We start from the raw sequence: 17,465 nt of genomic DNA on the forward strand, positions 1-17,465 counted from the left end.
TTAAATAAAGGAGAATTATAAAGAAAAAAAAGGAACATTAAACCCTGAGCATAATCTAAATCTGTTTCACTGCCATGACCACACATATGAAACATGTCTTTAAAACTTACATTTACTCAATCTTAAGTTTTAAGGACTAAACAACCTTATCCTAATCAAAATGTACCTTGGCTACAAAATTTATCATATTATATATATTTTCAAGACAAATATTTGCCTCACCTTTAGCTACTTTCTCTGCATAGTCTCGAAGAATGTTTTGTCTCTCTTTCAAAGTTGTGAGTTCACCTTTGCTCGTGATATCAAACTCCATCTGTAGAAAAAAGCTACTTCAATCTAATTGTAACAAAAATTTACTTACTTTACAAAAGTGTCTTTTTCTAATGTTTCACCAATCAAAATTGGTTAACACCTTATAATTTCTTAACACTAAATATACACTTTTTTCAAAAGTATTTTGTTATTAAGGTGTAATAGCAGAGTGCTTCGCATTGTATAGAGGAAGTTTGGCAATGTTGAGCTAATAGGATGCAAGTGTTGTTAAAAAATAACTTGGGCTGGCCTACAGAAGGGACATAGCAGCGCACACAGAATACACACCTCCTAGACGGACGGTCTAGGTAGGCAGTGTATTCAACGAGAGACAGTTTATGAGATGAGGCAATGTGGGGATTGTTGGAGAAATGGTTTCACTGAAGGAAGTAAACACTGGAGCCTTTAGTCTTGGAGCCTGGAAAGGTTTAGGTATTTATAAATTGGGGATTTAATTTATTTTCCTATTCTGAAGGGAGATTTATATTGAAGACGTAGTGAGCATTTTTCAGATTGCAATACCTTTGGATCATTATTACAAACTGATTCTTAAAAACAAATTTTTTTCAACAAATAGTGAGTGTCGATACCAAAATGTATCAATTCTCTTTTCTTGATACCGATACCAATTTTTATAAATAGTTTAACCAAATTTTCTAAAATTTTGAACATTTCCCATGGCAGTTTAGACATCGTCGACGTTTCCCGTAGTCACGGAAACGTCATCGTCGTTGTCCGCGATCGTGGCAAAAGCATGAGCATTTCCCGCGGCTGTGTAGATATCACCGTCATCTCCTGCGGACACGGAAACGTCATCTTCGTTGTCCACGATCGTGACAAAATCATGAACATTTCTCATGTGCGTGTAGACATCATCGTCGTCTCCCGCGGACGTCTCCCGAAACGTCATCGTCGTCTTCTGTGATTTTGGCAAAATCATTAACATTTCCCCAGGCCGTTTATACATCATCGTTGTGTCCCGCGGTCACGAAAACATCATCGTCGTCCGTAGCTAAGATGTACGCTTTGCTGTGAATCACCTGCTGCATGCAAGATAAGGTCAGTAAATTTTTTTTTTTACCACAAGAAACATATCTGATCCCGAAATGCATTGCCAGATGACTGAATGTTATGGCCCAGTGTTATGAGTGAAGGTAAAGTGAAGAAACTGGTTAGGGAGTTTAAAAAGGCTATGATGTAATGATTCAGATTATATTTGTATTTTATTTTTTGAAAAAAAGTTACTTTGTATACTTAATGTGGAAATACACTGATTTGATTTGATTTGAAAACCTTTTTCTTTTGTGGTTTTCTGTGAGAAGTCTGGGTTCCCATCAAAAACACAACTCCTTCCGAAATGGACATTTTCACGGCCATTTAAAAACTTTCTATTCCATTTCTTTACTTTACCCTCACTCAATCCATTATAGGGCCATAACCTTCAGTCATCTGGCGATAAATGTTGGTATCAGACACGTTTCTTGTGGTCAAAAACCCTAACACTGACCATATCTCGCATGCAGTGGGAGATTCAACTATAAAACAAGCAGATCCATTTTGTTCACAGCTGATGACAGTAAGAGGCGACGAGCCTTGTTGCGCGAACTACAGAGCTTCATGCAAAATTAGGCCTTACTTAAAAAAAGACCCTCGTATTAGATCGAACCCAGTCTTTTTATCCTTTCACAAAGTAATAGTGTGTTTTTGAAAGTTTTTTTTTTTTTGGGAGCAGCAATGCAAAATTTATCCAGCCAACTCAAATGTTAACCCTTTTAAACAATTATCAAAACAAAATTTTATTATAAATAGAGGCTGATGCTCGAGGTGATAATGTCTCCTGCGGTCGTGGGAACATCTTAATTGTCTTCCCTAATCGCTAGGAAATTCGGTATTTTGCTAAGCAGTAGGGGTGTGCGAAGCAGCAAAAAATTTTCGATTCGAAGCAACGATTCGATTCAAAAGATTTTCGATTCGATTCGATGCAACTCGATTCGAAGCAATACGGTATTTTTCTATTCATAATTGTCAATTGAGTGGATTAACAATAATTAAAATTTATCACATTTGTGTAATACAAATTTTTGTTGATGTGGTATTAGGCCTATTCATACTTACATATGAATTTTAGGTGAAAAAATATTTATTTTCAATCATATGTATTAGAATAACTGCTGGAAATACCAGTGAGCTGCTTTACTTGCCTATTTCATAATTTTTACTTGGAATTGGCTCAACTGCAAGAAAGAAGAAAATATTTTTTTTATCAAGACATTCATTCTCATTTTAATAACTGTTTAAATAACTAAATAGGTACCGGTAGCTAAATTACAACAAATTTGAATGGAACTTAATATAAAAAGACCATTAAGAAATAAATTTACATATCACAAGTTTAGGGCCTGTGGACCGGCTTCAGGACTGCAAGCAAGAAGAAAATAAAAATAATATGTTTCCACCATGCAACATGTATCATTCATTCCCTGCCTCCTAACCTCCTTAGTATAATAACCTCACACTTACATTATTTGTTACATCATCATAAATAAAGAATTATTATTGGCATCAGTAGGCCTACAGCTTTACATAGGCATTATTTTTATAGGGCCTAAAATAGTAATAGGCTAGCTAGAAGCAACATGTCAAGTGGAGAACTCATTGAAGAAAAGATATTGTGTAAACTAATTTCCTATAAAACTCAAAAACAGTAAATAACATACAAACATTGTTTATGGTATAATTAATAAGGACTAAAAAATGCATATCATGTCATACAGTAGTATAGACCTACCGGTACTGCAAGAGATTAAAATCCTAAAACAACTGATTTTGATAGCTAATGAATGAAAAGAATTAAAAATCCATAAAATGAAGCTAAACAATATCACAACTAATTAGGTACCCGAAAAGTAACTCTTAAATAATATATAGAAGATTAAAATAATATTAAATCAAGAGACAAGAAAGTTAAATGCTATCTTCTAGTGCCCTTGGCAACACAGGTCAATGTTTTTAAACTACCCTCAATGTTTTTGGAACAGCAGGGCCTTTTTCTCTTAAGGAAGGGTAGTAGTATGTCAACAAAAACAATGAATCAGTCTCACCAGCCAGGCCCGGGCAACGATGTGTGAATTCAAGGTCATAGACCCTCCCCCTCCCCTCTTACACCACCCGGTTGCTACCCAGTTGCTTCAATTGCTGACAAAATGCAAGTGATGAAACAAGGAAGTAGAGACAAAGAAATATATTTCTTTATTCAAAAACACAAAACTGTTAGAGATTATTTTCAAAGAAATTAATTCAATGTAATTTGTGAGTTGTAAATATTGTATTGGATCTTAGAAATATATTTTTTTAACCCTATTTAACCAAGATACAGATCTTCACTATATCAGATATTTCTTTTGTTTATAATTTATTATGTAAAATACTACAATATATTTTTAATTAGGTATTGAATGAACAATAAATGATTATACTAGTATGTCTGGATAAATAGTCTTTCTGTATTTCTATTCTTTTGACTTTGTTTTCTTTGCACTGTTAGTGTTGCATCACGGCTTTTGTCTTGTTACTCTTATCAGTAGACGACTAGACCTGGCTCTGGCTAGTGGCAGTGCGGCAATTGCTCTGTTGTGTCTTTATTCTTAAAGGTCGTGAGCCAACTTAATTTTTAATTCTCATTTGAACATTTTAATTCCTCTGTAATAGATATAATAATATAAGAGTGTTTCTTTGGAAATAAATTATTCTTTTTTTTCTTTTGCCCCAACAAAAATTCGGGGACGGGGACCGACAGACACCTAACAAAAATACCAAATGTATCAGTCTATAACATTGATCTTACTAGTTAAGTATTAAGTAACAATTTTTCAGACTTATTTTTAAAATGATTTTGGAGTAACCTACCTTGTTTTGGCTAGGTTCACAGTAGTAAAATATTTCACACACTGCTTACATCAAGACAAAAAACAAAACCTCTAATCATTTGCAATGTCAAAACAAAAAAATATAAAACAATTAAAGCTATATTTAATGCAAAGAATGTATTAAATAAGAACGCCTTCGTAAAGGAAACGCAACAGCAACGCGCTCCTGTATTGCGGGTATTGCATTGACTTTCTGCAGGCGTTTTTTGTATATGGATACTGACTCCCTCGTGAATCGAATCGTTTTTTGACCACCACTGAATCGAATCGCGATTCGATGCATCGAATCGAATCGAATCGAAATTTCGATGCATTTTCGATGCATCGCACACCCCTACTAAGCAGTAACGGATACATGAAAATATTGAACATCTCCCACGGTTCTGTAGATATTATCATTGCCTCCTGTGGCCACAGAAACGTCATCGTCGCCATCCACAATCGCGACAAAAGCAAACATCTCCAATGGCCATGTAGACATCATCATTGTCTCCCCCAGTCACGGGAATCCCATCGTCATAATCCGCAATAGCGGCAAAAACGTGAACATCTCCCATGATCAAGAACATCATCATCGTCTCCTGCAGTCACAGGAGCATCATCGTTATAATCTGCAATTGCGGTAAAAGCGAAAATTTATTGATCTTCACACATGTTTTAGGTATCGGTCTTGGCATCAACATTGGCAATTTATTCTCGATACCAATACTAATGTCCAATATTCGATGGTATTGAGAAATGGTATTGAGAATCGACACATCCAACATCCCTATACAAAATCACTTCACACATTACAGCTAAGTTTCGTACAACAACACCGTTTAATCCGTTGAGTATTCTCAAATGGGATTAACTGGTAAAATCTACGAATATCCAAATAAAAAACCAACCTTGAGTTTGTGTTTTGTCTTTAAATTGGCAAGGAACCTTTGGTCTCTCTGGCTGTCAAGTTTAGATATGATGGTAAAGAAGTTAGGAAGTTTCTCCCAGGACAGGTGAGAGATGCGTCTGTGAATGTTGAACAATAGTCTGGTCACACATTCAGCTGGCAGAGTCTCCTCTAGTGTATTCAGAAGCTCTTCTACCATCTTGCTCTCACTACCAACAAGCCAAATAAGTACATGATTACAATTTGTCAATGATAGTATTGAGTTACACAACTACTTATGAATATCTTATTGTTTGCAAATAGTTAACAAATCCTGCCAAGAAGCCAAATTCAAAATTAGATTACTGACTAAATTAGTGACACCCTATTCATTTTTCACACATAGAATGAGTTGTTCAAACATAAAAAAGTGTTTTCTTAAAAAAGACATTGACATGTAAGTACAGGAGGACTAGTAAAAAAAATACATATAATTTATATTCAGTACTGTATATTAAGGCAACTCACCCTTTTTCAACCAAACTATTCAGAACGATATCATAGATGTCACTAACATCTTCCCTGGCATACTTTGCCACTTCATAAATATCTTCCATCATTCTTGGTTGGCACTTTTTCAAAATCAGACGAATCAAATTCTGTAAAACAACATGAAATTAAAGAATTTTATTAAAACAATTAATCGGATTAAAATTCATGTTTCTGGCCACTGGACTGTCCCTTGTAAATTTTTATTTATTTATGGTTTTTAAGATATTTAGCCTTAGAAACAAAAAACAGTTGCCATTTTCAAATGGTACAAAGTAGAAACTTGATACTAAGTACCGAAATAGATCTTGTTATTCCACATGCACATACCAAGTTTGAATTTAGTTCCTCAGCAGGTTAGTAATAGCAAGATATGATAAATTATGTAAAAACAAAAACAAACCCACAGACGGAAAACCAAGCAGTTTAGGACATATGTTTGTATCAAATTTTTTTCTTATTTTTACCTCAACAATCATGCAGTAAAATATTTCACAATAATTTCCGGACATCCTGTATATCAAAGAACCCAATAACACGAGTAATCTTGGTCCGATTTTGATTAAATTTGGCTTGAATGTGTAGGGCGGGATGGACTTGAATGAGTTCGCGAACCAGTGAGATCGCCACAGGAACATTATAAGGTTTTGAAATACTAAAACATTGTTTTTTTTTTTCAAATTTTTACCCTTAAAACATGGAAATGGCCATTTTTCAATACAACCATTGTGTAGATTTAAAAAAACAAACCATTTTGTATATTGAAGTGTAGTAAAATTAAAGACTATGGGAAGAAAATTCAAAAAACTATATAGGTATTTAAGACTCTCATGTTATTCTTATATGTAGAAAAAGAAAACTGTTGTGGTTTGCTTTTTTATATATGTTGATTCAATTTGGAAAATTTTTTATTTCATCCCATATTATTAACATTTGGACAAATAATAGAGATGGCCGGGTCCCGATTTTCGGGACGGGATTACATTTAATTCGGGAATTTTTTAAGAATGGGATTTGATTCAATCGTTGGCGATTTTGCCGCTTCGCGAGTGACAGTGACCGCGAGATATGTTCACAATAGTTCTGTAAACGCATTAGGCGAAGTCATTTCGACGATCGTGCCGTGACCGTGAGTCATTTCGACGATCTTGTTGTGACTTGGAGTCTTTTCGACCATCGTGCCATGACTACGAGTCATTTAAACGATCACGCTGTGACCGCCTGTGGTTAATACCTGTTTGTGGTTAGATTAGGTAAGGGTATTTTATAATGAGATTGATTTTTAGTCATAAGGTTTTTTCTCTACCTGTAAATTTTTGCCCATTAATAGGTTTTATAATCAGTGCCATAAACAGTAAAAATTTGATTTTTGTTTTTTGTCTTTTTTTTGTAACTGCAATACTCAAAACTTTTAAAACAAACCCTTTTTTGCACAAGAAAAATCGGTAAGGAAATAAAAAATCCCGTCATGTCCCAAACTAAAAATTCAATCCCATCCATCCCTAACAAATACACTTTTTACCTCCCCCGTAACAGCAAATCTAAGTACTCTTTAGTCTATTTTTTTTTTTTTTATGGGGAATACGTTTTGTTTATGGAAATATTTTTATAATAATCCAATCAGACAAATTGAAATTCGCTTATTCTGCAGGTTTGCTGCGGCGGGGTTATTTTGATCTTTAATATGAGCTATAATAAACATAGCTTTATTTTTTATTAGTAATAAAAAATTTATATTATTTAATTCTTAGTGATTAATAGACACTTGCTCGTGCCACTGCTTCTTTGAAGCCATTTCTTAATTCCCATTAAGAAGAGTGCAATCTAATTTTAAAGAGTCCTAGTTTGTAGACACATAACCAAAAAAATAATCACAGCTTTGATGCAAACAGACAAATTTAAATGCTAAAATTTCTTAATGCTCGGTAGCTGATCAGATTGACACCAAAGTTCGCAACTGGTGGCAATCCTCCATACATCACAGAAGAGATTTAGTCCATGGCCCCGGTGTACACTACAAAGTATGAGCACCAAATCTTACCACGTTGCGGACCGTGTCCACTTTGACTCTGTACTCCTTCATGATCAGTCGCCGAGGGACGTTACTGCTCTCGTTGCGTACATCATTGGCTTTATCTCCAGGTAGCCGAGCACCTTGAATGGTAAAACCAAACAGTTAAACCACTAGTAAATTTATATAGAGCTTAAAAAAACCAACAATTTGAATTTGGTATATTGAAGTGTTGTTGTACTCTTAACGGTTATGGAGGTAATTCAAACAAAAACTTTACATTTAAAATTACCATGTTACTCCATGTTTCGTATTACGATGTTATTAGTAATTACCATGTTACTCTTATAGGTAAATGGTAAGTGAATGGTTGTAGTTTGCTATTTATATGTAGTTGCTATGTATTAGTCGATGTCAATGTGTCTCCAGTCATCATCATTGTCTTCCAAAATCGCGGCAAAATTTATTCTGGTCATCTCTCGGGATGGTGTAGACATCATCAATGTCTCCCGCAATTACAGAAAAACTCTGATCATCTTCTGTGGTCTTGTGGACATTATTATCGTCTCCCATGGTTAAGGCAAAATCCTGAGTATGCCCCACAGTAACAGAAACATTACTATCGTCTTCCACGATCTTGGCTTAATTCTGATAGTATCCCTCGTTATTGTCGTCACCTGCAATTGCGGAAAAAGCAGAAATCTTCCCAGACATGTCAGGTATCAGCATAGACTTTTGACAATCGATTTTTGATACTCATACCAATGACCAAGTAACAGTTGGTATCAAATGTTGATATTGAGATTCAACACATCACTACTTTTCATGGATACATTTGAATCTAATGTGGCATATCTATTTATTGCATACTGAACTAATAGCATTTTATTTGAAAAAAATGTCCTTCCCTGCAGCAGCAAAACCAAGTACTCGTTTAATCTAAGGATATTTAAATAGAGAATAAACCTTATTTAAGGAAATATTTTAGTAAAAATCGGTCATGAAAGTAGAAATTTGCTTAGTCTTTAAGTTTTATGCAAAGAGGATATTTTTCTTTATCTTTGGCAACTACAAATAACGAACCTATGCAACAATTCATTGTTCTCCCTCCATATTAACAAGAATGAGTCAGCAAGCCTTATGGAATATTTTAGGTTATTATTAAGATAAACAGTTTTAAATCATCAATTGAGCAAAATACCTTGTTCTGCCAGCTGTGTCACCAGAGGGGTCCAAGGGACTGGAGCAGACCTCAACACATGCAAGATGGCATCCAGTTTCAGCTGTACCGAATAAGACATATCATTCAATACAAATGCATGCATATATGTGTGTGTGAACCTAAAAAAATGTAATATAAAAACAGCAAAATTATTAGAGGTGTGAAATCTGTCTGATTTTCAAACTGAGTAAAGGCTGACTTAAAAGCATGAGTAGTCAAGCACCAAGTTCAAAAGTCTAGCTGAGCCGAGCTTTTATTTTCACAGTCTAAATATTATCATGATCACAAACTCTATGTTAAAGAAAATGTTTAACTAAAACAAGGAGGCCTTCTAGATATTTATGCCACATTAGTGACACCGATAAGCCAGGGTGGTTTTCCCCTTCACACCAAGGCATTGTGTTATCTAAGTAACCAAGTGAAAAGAAAAACAGCATCTGTAATTTCATTTTTATACAATTTTCTTATTACCGTACTCAAACATAGACTTGACTACTACTACTACTTGAACTATTACCTCTGAATAATCAACAAAGTATGAGTACATGAAATGGCTGTACCTGAATGCTATGAAGGTGTGGCACCAAGGCAAACACCCGAGCTTCCCAAGGTGCCTCATCCCAGAACCACCAATCTTCACATTTCATAACAATTTCCTGTAAAATTACCACACTATTATTTAATAAATCATTTGTTTCATGCCAATACACCTACAATTAAGAGTGTAATAGGCACAAAAAATAAGGAAAACATATCCATCAGTCAGTCATACTATTGGCCAATAGTTGCTTATCAGACAAAAGTATGGAATATTCAGGTTCAGAAAGAGAATGGAGCAGGACACAATCTGGAGAAATGATATTTTTTTGTGGACAAGAGTACAGCAAGATGGAATAGAGTTATGAATCAATGATAAAATAGAAGTAGTTAAGTAGAAGAAGTTTAAGGGGGAGAATATAAAAAGCAAGTTTAAGACGAATGTGAGAAGAGAGAATTCTTATGTAAAGAGAATTGAAATTGAAAGATGGATGTGGAGGAGTAAGAAGAGAAGACGGATGGCAACGAATAAAGATAAAGAGGGATGTGGGGGAGTGAGGTGTAAGAAGAGAAGACAGACGGCAACGAAAAAAGATAAAGATGGATGTGGAGGAGTTAGGTGTAAAAAGATAAGACAGACAGCAACGAAAAAAGATAAAGAGGGATGTGGAGGAGTGAGGTGTAAGAAGAGAAGACAGATGGCAACGAAAAAAGATAAAGAGGGATGTGGAGGAGTGAGGTGTAAGAAGAGAAGACAGATGGCAACGAAAAAAGATAAAGATGGATGTGGAGGAGTTAGGTGTAAGAAGATAAGACAGACGGCAACGAAAAAAGATAAAGAGGGATGTGGAGGAGTGAGGTGTAAGAAGAGAAGACAGATGGCAACGAAAAAAGATAAAGAGGGATGTGGAGGAGTGAGGTGTAAGAAGAGAAGACAGATGGCAACGAAAAAAGATAAAGATGGATGTGGAGGAGTTAGGTGTAAGAAGAGAAGACAGATGGCAACGAAAAAAGATAAAGAGGGATGTGGAGGAGTGAGGTGTAAGAAGAGAAGACAGATGGCAACGAAAAAAGATAAAGAGGGATGTGGAGGAGTGAGGTGTAAGAAGAGAAGACAGATGGCAACGAAAAAAGATAAAGATGGATGTGGAGGAGTTAGGTGTAAGAAGATAAGACAGACGGCAACGAAAAAAGATAAAGAGGGATGTGGAGGAGTGAGGTGTAAGAAGAGAAGACAGATGGCAACGAAAAAAGATAAAGAGGGATGTGGAGGAGTGAGGTGTAAGAAGAGAAGACAGATGGCAACGAAAAAAGATAAAGATGGATGTGGAGGAGTTAGGTGTAAGAAGATAAGACAGACAGCAACGAAAAAAGATAAAGAGGAATGTGGAGGAGTGAGGTGTAAGAAGAGAAGACAGATGGCAACGAAAAAAGATAAAGAGGGATGTGGAGGAGTGAGGTGTAAGAAGAGAAGACAGATGGCAACGAAAAAAGATAAAGAGGGATGTGGAGGAGTGAGGTGTAAGAAGAGAAGACAGACGGCTACGAAAAAAGATAAAGAGGGATGTGGAGGAGTGAGGTGTAAGAAGAGAAGACAGATGGCAACGAAAAAAGATAAAGAGGGATGTGGAGGAGTGAGGTGTAAGAAGAGAAGACAGATGGCAACGAAAAAAGATAAAGAGGGATGTGGAGGAGTGAGGTGTAAGAAGAGAAGACAGATGGCAACGAAAAAAGATAAAGAGGGATGTGGAGGAGTGAGGTGTAAGAAGAGAAGACAGACGGCTACGAAAAAAGATAAAGAGGGATGTGGAGGAGTGAGGTGTAAGAAGAGAAGACAGATGGCAACGAAAAAAGATAAAGATGGATGTGGAGGAGTTAGGTGTAAGAAGATAAGACAGACGGCAACGAAAAAAGATAAAGAGGGATGTGGAGGAGTGAGGTGTAAGAAGAGAAGACAGACGGCAACGAAAAAAGATAAAGAGGGATGTGGAGGAGTGAGGTGTAAGAAGAGAAGACAGACGGCAACGAAAAAAGATAAAGAGGGATGTGGAGGAGTGAGGTGTAAGAAGAGAAGACAGACGGCAACGAAAAAAGATAAAGAGGGATGTGGAGGAGTGAGGTGTAAGAAGAGAAGACAGACGGCAACGAAAAAAGATAAAGAGGGATGTGATGAGTGAGGTGTAAGAAGAGAAGACAGACGGCAACGAAAAAAGATAAAGAGGGATGTGGAGGAGTGAGGTGTAAGAAGATAACACAGATGGCAACGAAAAAAGATAAAGAGGGATGTGGAGGAGTGAGGTGTAAGAAGAGAAGACAGATGGCAACGAAAAAAGATAAAGAGGGATGTGGAGGAGTGAGGTGTAAGAAGTGAAGACAGACGGCAACAAAAAAAGATAAAGAGGGATGTGGAGGAGTGAGGTGTAAGAAGATAAGACAGACGGCAACGAAAAAAGATAAAGAGGGATGTGGAGGAGTGAGGTGTAAGAAGATAAGACAGACGGCAACGAAAAAAGATAAAGAGGGATGTGGAGGAGTGAGGTGTAAGAAGAGAAGACAGACGGCAACGAAAAAAGATAAAGATGGATGTGGAGGAGTGAGGTGTAAGAAGAGAAGACAGACGGCAACGAAAAAAGATAAAGATGGATGTGGAGGAGTGAGGTGTAAGAAGAGAAGATAAGCGGCAACAAAAAAAGATAAAGAGGGATGTGAGGAGTGAGGTGTAAGAAGATAAGACAGACAGTAACGAAAAAAGATAAAGAGGGATATGGAGGAGTTAGGTGTAAGAAGAGAAGACAGACGGCAACGAAAAAAGATAAAGATGGATGTGGAGGAGTTAGGTGTAAGAAGATAAGACAGACGGCAACGAAAAAAGATAAAGAGGGATGTGGAGGAGTGAGGTGTAAGAAGAGAAGACAGACGGCAACGAAAAAAGATAAAGAGGGATGTGGAGGAGTGAGGTGTAAGAAGAGAAGACAGACGGCAACGAAAAAAGATAAAGAGGGATGTGGAGGAGTGAGGTGTAAGAAGAGAAGACAGACGGCAATGAAAAAAGATAAAGAGGGATGTGATGAGTGAGGTGTAAGAAGAGAAGACAGACGGCAACGAAAAAAGATAAAGAGGGATGTGGAGGAGTGAGGTGTAAGAAGAGAAGACAGACGGCAACGAAAAAAGATAAAGATGGATGTGGAGGAGTGAGGTGTAAGAAGAGAAGATAAGCGGCAACAAAAAAAGATAAAGAGGGATGTGAGGAGTGAGGTGTAAGAAGATAAGACAGACAGTAACGAAAAAAGATAAAGAGGGATATGGAGGAGTTAGGTGTAAGAAGAGAAGACAGACGGCAACGAAAAAAGATAAAGATGGATGTGGAGGAGTTAGGTGTAAAAAGAGAAGACAGACGGCAACGAAAAAAGATAAAGAGGAATGTGGAGGAGTGAGGTGTAAGAAGATAAGACAGACGGCAACGAAAAAAGCTAAAGAGGGATGTGGAGGAGTGAGGTGTACATTTTTTACACCTACAAATTTTTTAATCACTGTAACTAGACAATGTCTTATTTTCCATCCAGTAGCTTTGTTTCATGAATTTAATAAATTACTTACTCTAGAAATTTAACATAACATTCTGATTATTATATTACCTTAATGAATTGCAAAATCTGCAAATCTGGGTCTAGTCCTCTATTCTTCATTAAGCGGGGGAAGAATTCTTCCATGAATGAAGGGATCTTCTCCAATGGCAGCTTCTCAAGCAACACCATTACAAAACTATGGTGATCCTCCTATTGACATGAGAAATTATAGCCATTAAAAATTGTTGGTAATATGGTTTTTTAAATGGCATTTATTTAATGAATAATCAAATTGGGATGATTCCAGATCTATATGATGAACAAAATAATTATCATCTTGCACTGAAATTTGTAAAACCTATTAAGTCACCATGTCAGTGGATAAGAGATATTACTCCTGGTACTCTATTACAAAAAAATGCAAGTATAACTTACAACCACCGATTTATTTAGTGAGGGTACGAAAAAGAAATACATTTCTATATGTAAGTTGTTTGCTGTTGTATGTTCATGTTGTATGTATGTGAGGACGAGACAGGGTAGATACTAGATCACAAAACATGAAAACTTTGTTTTATATTTTATACTCATCAAGATGGATGAGTTTTGGATTTGCAACCTTTTAAATTGTGTATTTGTTGTTTTATTTAAGCGAGGACTCTGCTCTAGGCGAGGATTGTGATTTATACAGTAAATGGTAGCTAGCTTGGAAAAAGTCCAATTAGACCTACGTACACAAAGTTACAACGAAAACATAATTTTGTATTTTCTGGGTACGAACTATGATGATAAGCAGGCTGCTCTCTTTGTTTTAGCCACCCACCTCTACAAACTGGTCATACTGCACAGACACGTTGTACTGATGCTTCAGTAGGTTTATGTCTTGAAGAGTGAAGATCAATCCTAGGAGTTGGTTCAAAGGACTCTGTGGAGACAGATTCATGTTCTGCAAGGCCGACCTGCAGAAGTAAAGTAACATCAACTGACTAAGAGATAATTACATATATAATCAACATCAATACTTGGATAACTCAGTTTAAATTTGTATTTTTATTGCTTCATTTACAAATAAAGCAACAGTTATAGTGAGGTGAAAGCTATAGTAAAGTTATAGTGAGTCGGTGGCTCAGTCGGTAGCGTCGCGGACTTTGGGCCCAAGGCAGCGATGTCGTGGGTTCGGATCCTGGTCCCTGCCGATAACATTTTATCAGTACAGTTCACCTTTGTACTGTACCGGCTCACTCCTTGCTTTGCTGTAAACGATCCACGCACGGGCGTTTAGTCTATGTGGACAGGCAAATGCAAGGTTAAAAGAGGCCGCCAACCTCTTTAAAAAAAAAAAAAAAAAAAAAAAAAAAATAGCTTCACCTGAGTTTATTAACAAATTGGCCAGGAGCTTGAACAACAAAGTCCTTTGACACTACTTAAAAAACATTATAGGTTCACCCATGATCATAGAATGCAGCAATCTGTGGTATCTCCAGAAAAAAACCTCTGTTCTTAATTTTACTAAACAAACATTTAATTTTATTATTTTGAATCAGCTATTTAATGGATAGCATTTGTGAAAAGTAAACAAAATAAATGCCAATATTGCAGTTTTATATTGGATACCAACAAACGTTTACATCCCAAAGCTTCATGTACAAATTTTGAAAACCGTAGGGTCTCGTTAGTTTGAGATAATACTGGTTAGTGGTTATACATCTAAATTAATCTCCTCATAGGTGTGTGTTAATCATCATGGAGAAAAATGTCAGCTAATTTGGTAAATGGTTTTTATTATGTTAAGCAATCATAGTATTGATAAACCAAAACAGAAAATATTACTTCAATATTAGCACACTACACAAACGGCTCAAACAAGTAGGCCTATGTTCTCTTTGAGTTTAACTTTAACTGCAACTGGTATAAATACATGGGAGTATCCAAAGTAAATTGTTATTTTAAGAAGTATTAGTATTGTGATTTGCTCGTGGTTGTTTGTGTAGTTCAAATAAACCTACGATTAAATAAGTAAGAGAAAAATCAATTCATTAGAAGAGTTACAAAGTGTACATTCCTCTAGATAACCAATAACAACCATAATCATAATGCGTTGCTAAGACAACATCAGCTGACGGGTTGTTTGTGATATTCAATAGACTTACGACCAATTAAGTAAGAGGGAAAAATCATTTATTGAAGAGTTACAATTTTGTGTACCTTTCTCTAAAAACCCAATAACCATAATCATAATGCGTTGCTAAGACAACATCAGCAGACGCTACATGTTCATCACTACTTTTGTTAGTTTTCCATAAGAGCACATTACAAGAAGAGAGTTCAATACCTCTGGGCTGGAAGTGTCCCACTGGCATCAGAATGGACTAGACGAAGCAATCCTTTAGCTAATGTAAGACCTGAGTCTGGCCACGCTCGTGGATCTAACCATTCCAGGCCTTTGCTGAAACAAACAACAAACTGACACAGGAAACCTGCAGACCAATAACATTTCCAAATTCAATTTTAGTTGCTTTGTTTAAGTTTAAATGAAAAAGGTTTACAAAAAAGGAAATTTAAATTTAGGACCACGTCTACAATAAATGGACCCTTTAACTCAATGAATACTGAGTAGGTTTACAATTTACGAGCTTATCCTGGAAAACATAACATACTTACAGCTCATTGAAGAATTAAAACAGAATACAGAGCGTTGAATATTGTTTGATCAAAACATTTTTACTTTTTCTTAAATATCTATAAGCCATTTTTTGGTTTAACAAGAAATCTAGAAATAAACTTAACACCTGCACAAGATAGTTTTATTTTTAATTCATTTTAGTATTATAGCCGGTTAGAATCAGTGGCAATTTAATCTATATATTGCTGATGATAGTTGCCACCAAGCATGGGAACGGAAATTCAAATGATTTGTGCATGATTGTTTTGTATGAAAACATATATGCTTAGACAGTCACTATGCCAATCTAGAAAAAAAAACTAATAAACAAAGACTTAACAAATACTAGTTTTACAGAAAATAATATGAATTATGCTAAGCATAGATTAGATAAAGATTTATTAGTCTGTTAAGCAACAAAATTATCAATTACAAAGTTTAAAAGCTATTTGGTTTGTACAAAGTTGGAATGTGTTAGTTATAAGTTTAAAAAAAATTACCAGGATAAATTTAAATTACAGTTTAAATCCCACACTACAAAACCAGAAACAAAAATGATAATAGTTTAAGCAAAACAAAATCTTGAAATGTTTAAAGATAAGCACGCTTACTCTGGTGTTTAAAGTATCTAAATCTTATTCCCAAATAAATCAAATACATTAATAATTTATTGTAAACAGTTTTGACAAAAGCTCAAAGAATGTTTAGTAGAAAAGCCCATTTATTCTGTAGACTACGAGAATTAATTGTGAACATTCAAAGCTATGGAAATTTTATTTTTATGGGTTAAGGTATTTTTACATAGAACTTGTAGGCTGACACTATACATTAAATGTTTTGTACAAAATATAATTACAGAGAATTTGAATACATATGGAGGTGTAGATAGTGTTATTGTTTACCTAGCCCTCTCTACAGACCACTGCACCACACTGCCCAGCATGTGGGGGTAGATGGCCAGTATGGGAGGGATGAAGTGATGTTGCCACAGTAGCAGGTCTGCCAACTGTGTGGATGTCGGAACACCAGCAAGCAGTTGGCGAGCCTTGTCCTCAGTAAACAACGGCTTCATGTCACTCAAGTGTCGACCCCACACCAGGATAGCCTCTTTGATCTGACCCTAGTCACGTAAAACAATTATAACAACTTACAGCATACCTTGTCAAACAATCCTTGACAAGGAGTAAGATGAAGTATGTAGTATAATGTGCGAATTTCCCTAGAGGGAAGTAGCTATTACTGTAGGTGGCACGGCACAGTAAGACCTAGTCCCGGGACTGATTTATATATTCATTTTGATGTCGCCAGAGGCCAAAAACACTATTCGTTCAGATTTGTAAATATATATATAGGCTAGTATAATATATATATATGAGTCTGTACACGCAAAACCCTAAACGCCGTAAATGCCCACCCTAAATGGGAACCGAGCCTAAGGTATTGGGCGGGTCCGGGATGCGGATCAGATATGGTGGACAGCTGTGAATAAAGCTTCCCTGTTTTCTGGTATTCAAACCACTAAAACAAACAAAAAAATATCTAAACCTCAATAGTGTAGCATTTGGTTGGAAAGCTTATAAAATGGCGCAGTTTTTATCATATTCCGACACTTTCTTGTATAAAGGGTGTGAAAAATGCAATAGACCATTGTTTTTTTAAATTTTTATCAAACGTCTTAATTTTTATCTTTGAATCTATTTATAATGGAGTTTTTACAACTGATCCTCCGTCATTTTCTATTATTCTTGTTCAAAATGTAATGTAAAACACAAAAATGACATTATCTACTCAAATCCATATACAAGTAATTGA

The 17,465-nt window shown here is 35.8% G+C and overlaps 1 protein-coding gene across 1 annotated transcript in view; it reads right to left on the bottom strand.

Annotated features, from left to right (window-relative positions):
- Positions 1 to 17,465, bottom strand: part of LOC128989003 (kinetochore-associated protein 1-like) — a 61,481-nt gene that overhangs the window by 32,596 nt on the left and 11,420 nt on the right. The window contains exons 8-17 of the mRNA XM_054410856.1: positions 16,556 to 16,773; positions 15,324 to 15,437; positions 13,815 to 13,950; positions 13,061 to 13,201; positions 9,449 to 9,544; positions 8,868 to 8,949; positions 7,697 to 7,809; positions 5,635 to 5,765; positions 5,129 to 5,336; positions 223 to 313 (exon numbers count right to left, since the gene is read on the bottom strand). Coding sequence (XP_054266831.1) covers positions 223 to 313; positions 5,129 to 5,336; positions 5,635 to 5,765; positions 7,697 to 7,809; positions 8,868 to 8,949; positions 9,449 to 9,544; positions 13,061 to 13,201; positions 13,815 to 13,950; positions 15,324 to 15,437; positions 16,556 to 16,773 — 1,330 coding nt within the window. The remainder of the gene's footprint in view (positions 1 to 222; positions 314 to 5,128; positions 5,337 to 5,634; positions 5,766 to 7,696; positions 7,810 to 8,867; positions 8,950 to 9,448; positions 9,545 to 13,060; positions 13,202 to 13,814; positions 13,951 to 15,323; positions 15,438 to 16,555; positions 16,774 to 17,465) is intronic.

This window comes from Macrosteles quadrilineatus, unplaced genomic scaffold, assembly GCF_028750875.1.
Source record: "Macrosteles quadrilineatus isolate MER2022 unplaced genomic scaffold, UCM_ALF_1.0 Scaffold_3__2_contigs__length_128488019, whole genome shotgun sequence".
NCBI classification, from domain to species: Eukaryota; Metazoa; Arthropoda; class Insecta; order Hemiptera; family Cicadellidae; genus Macrosteles; species Macrosteles quadrilineatus.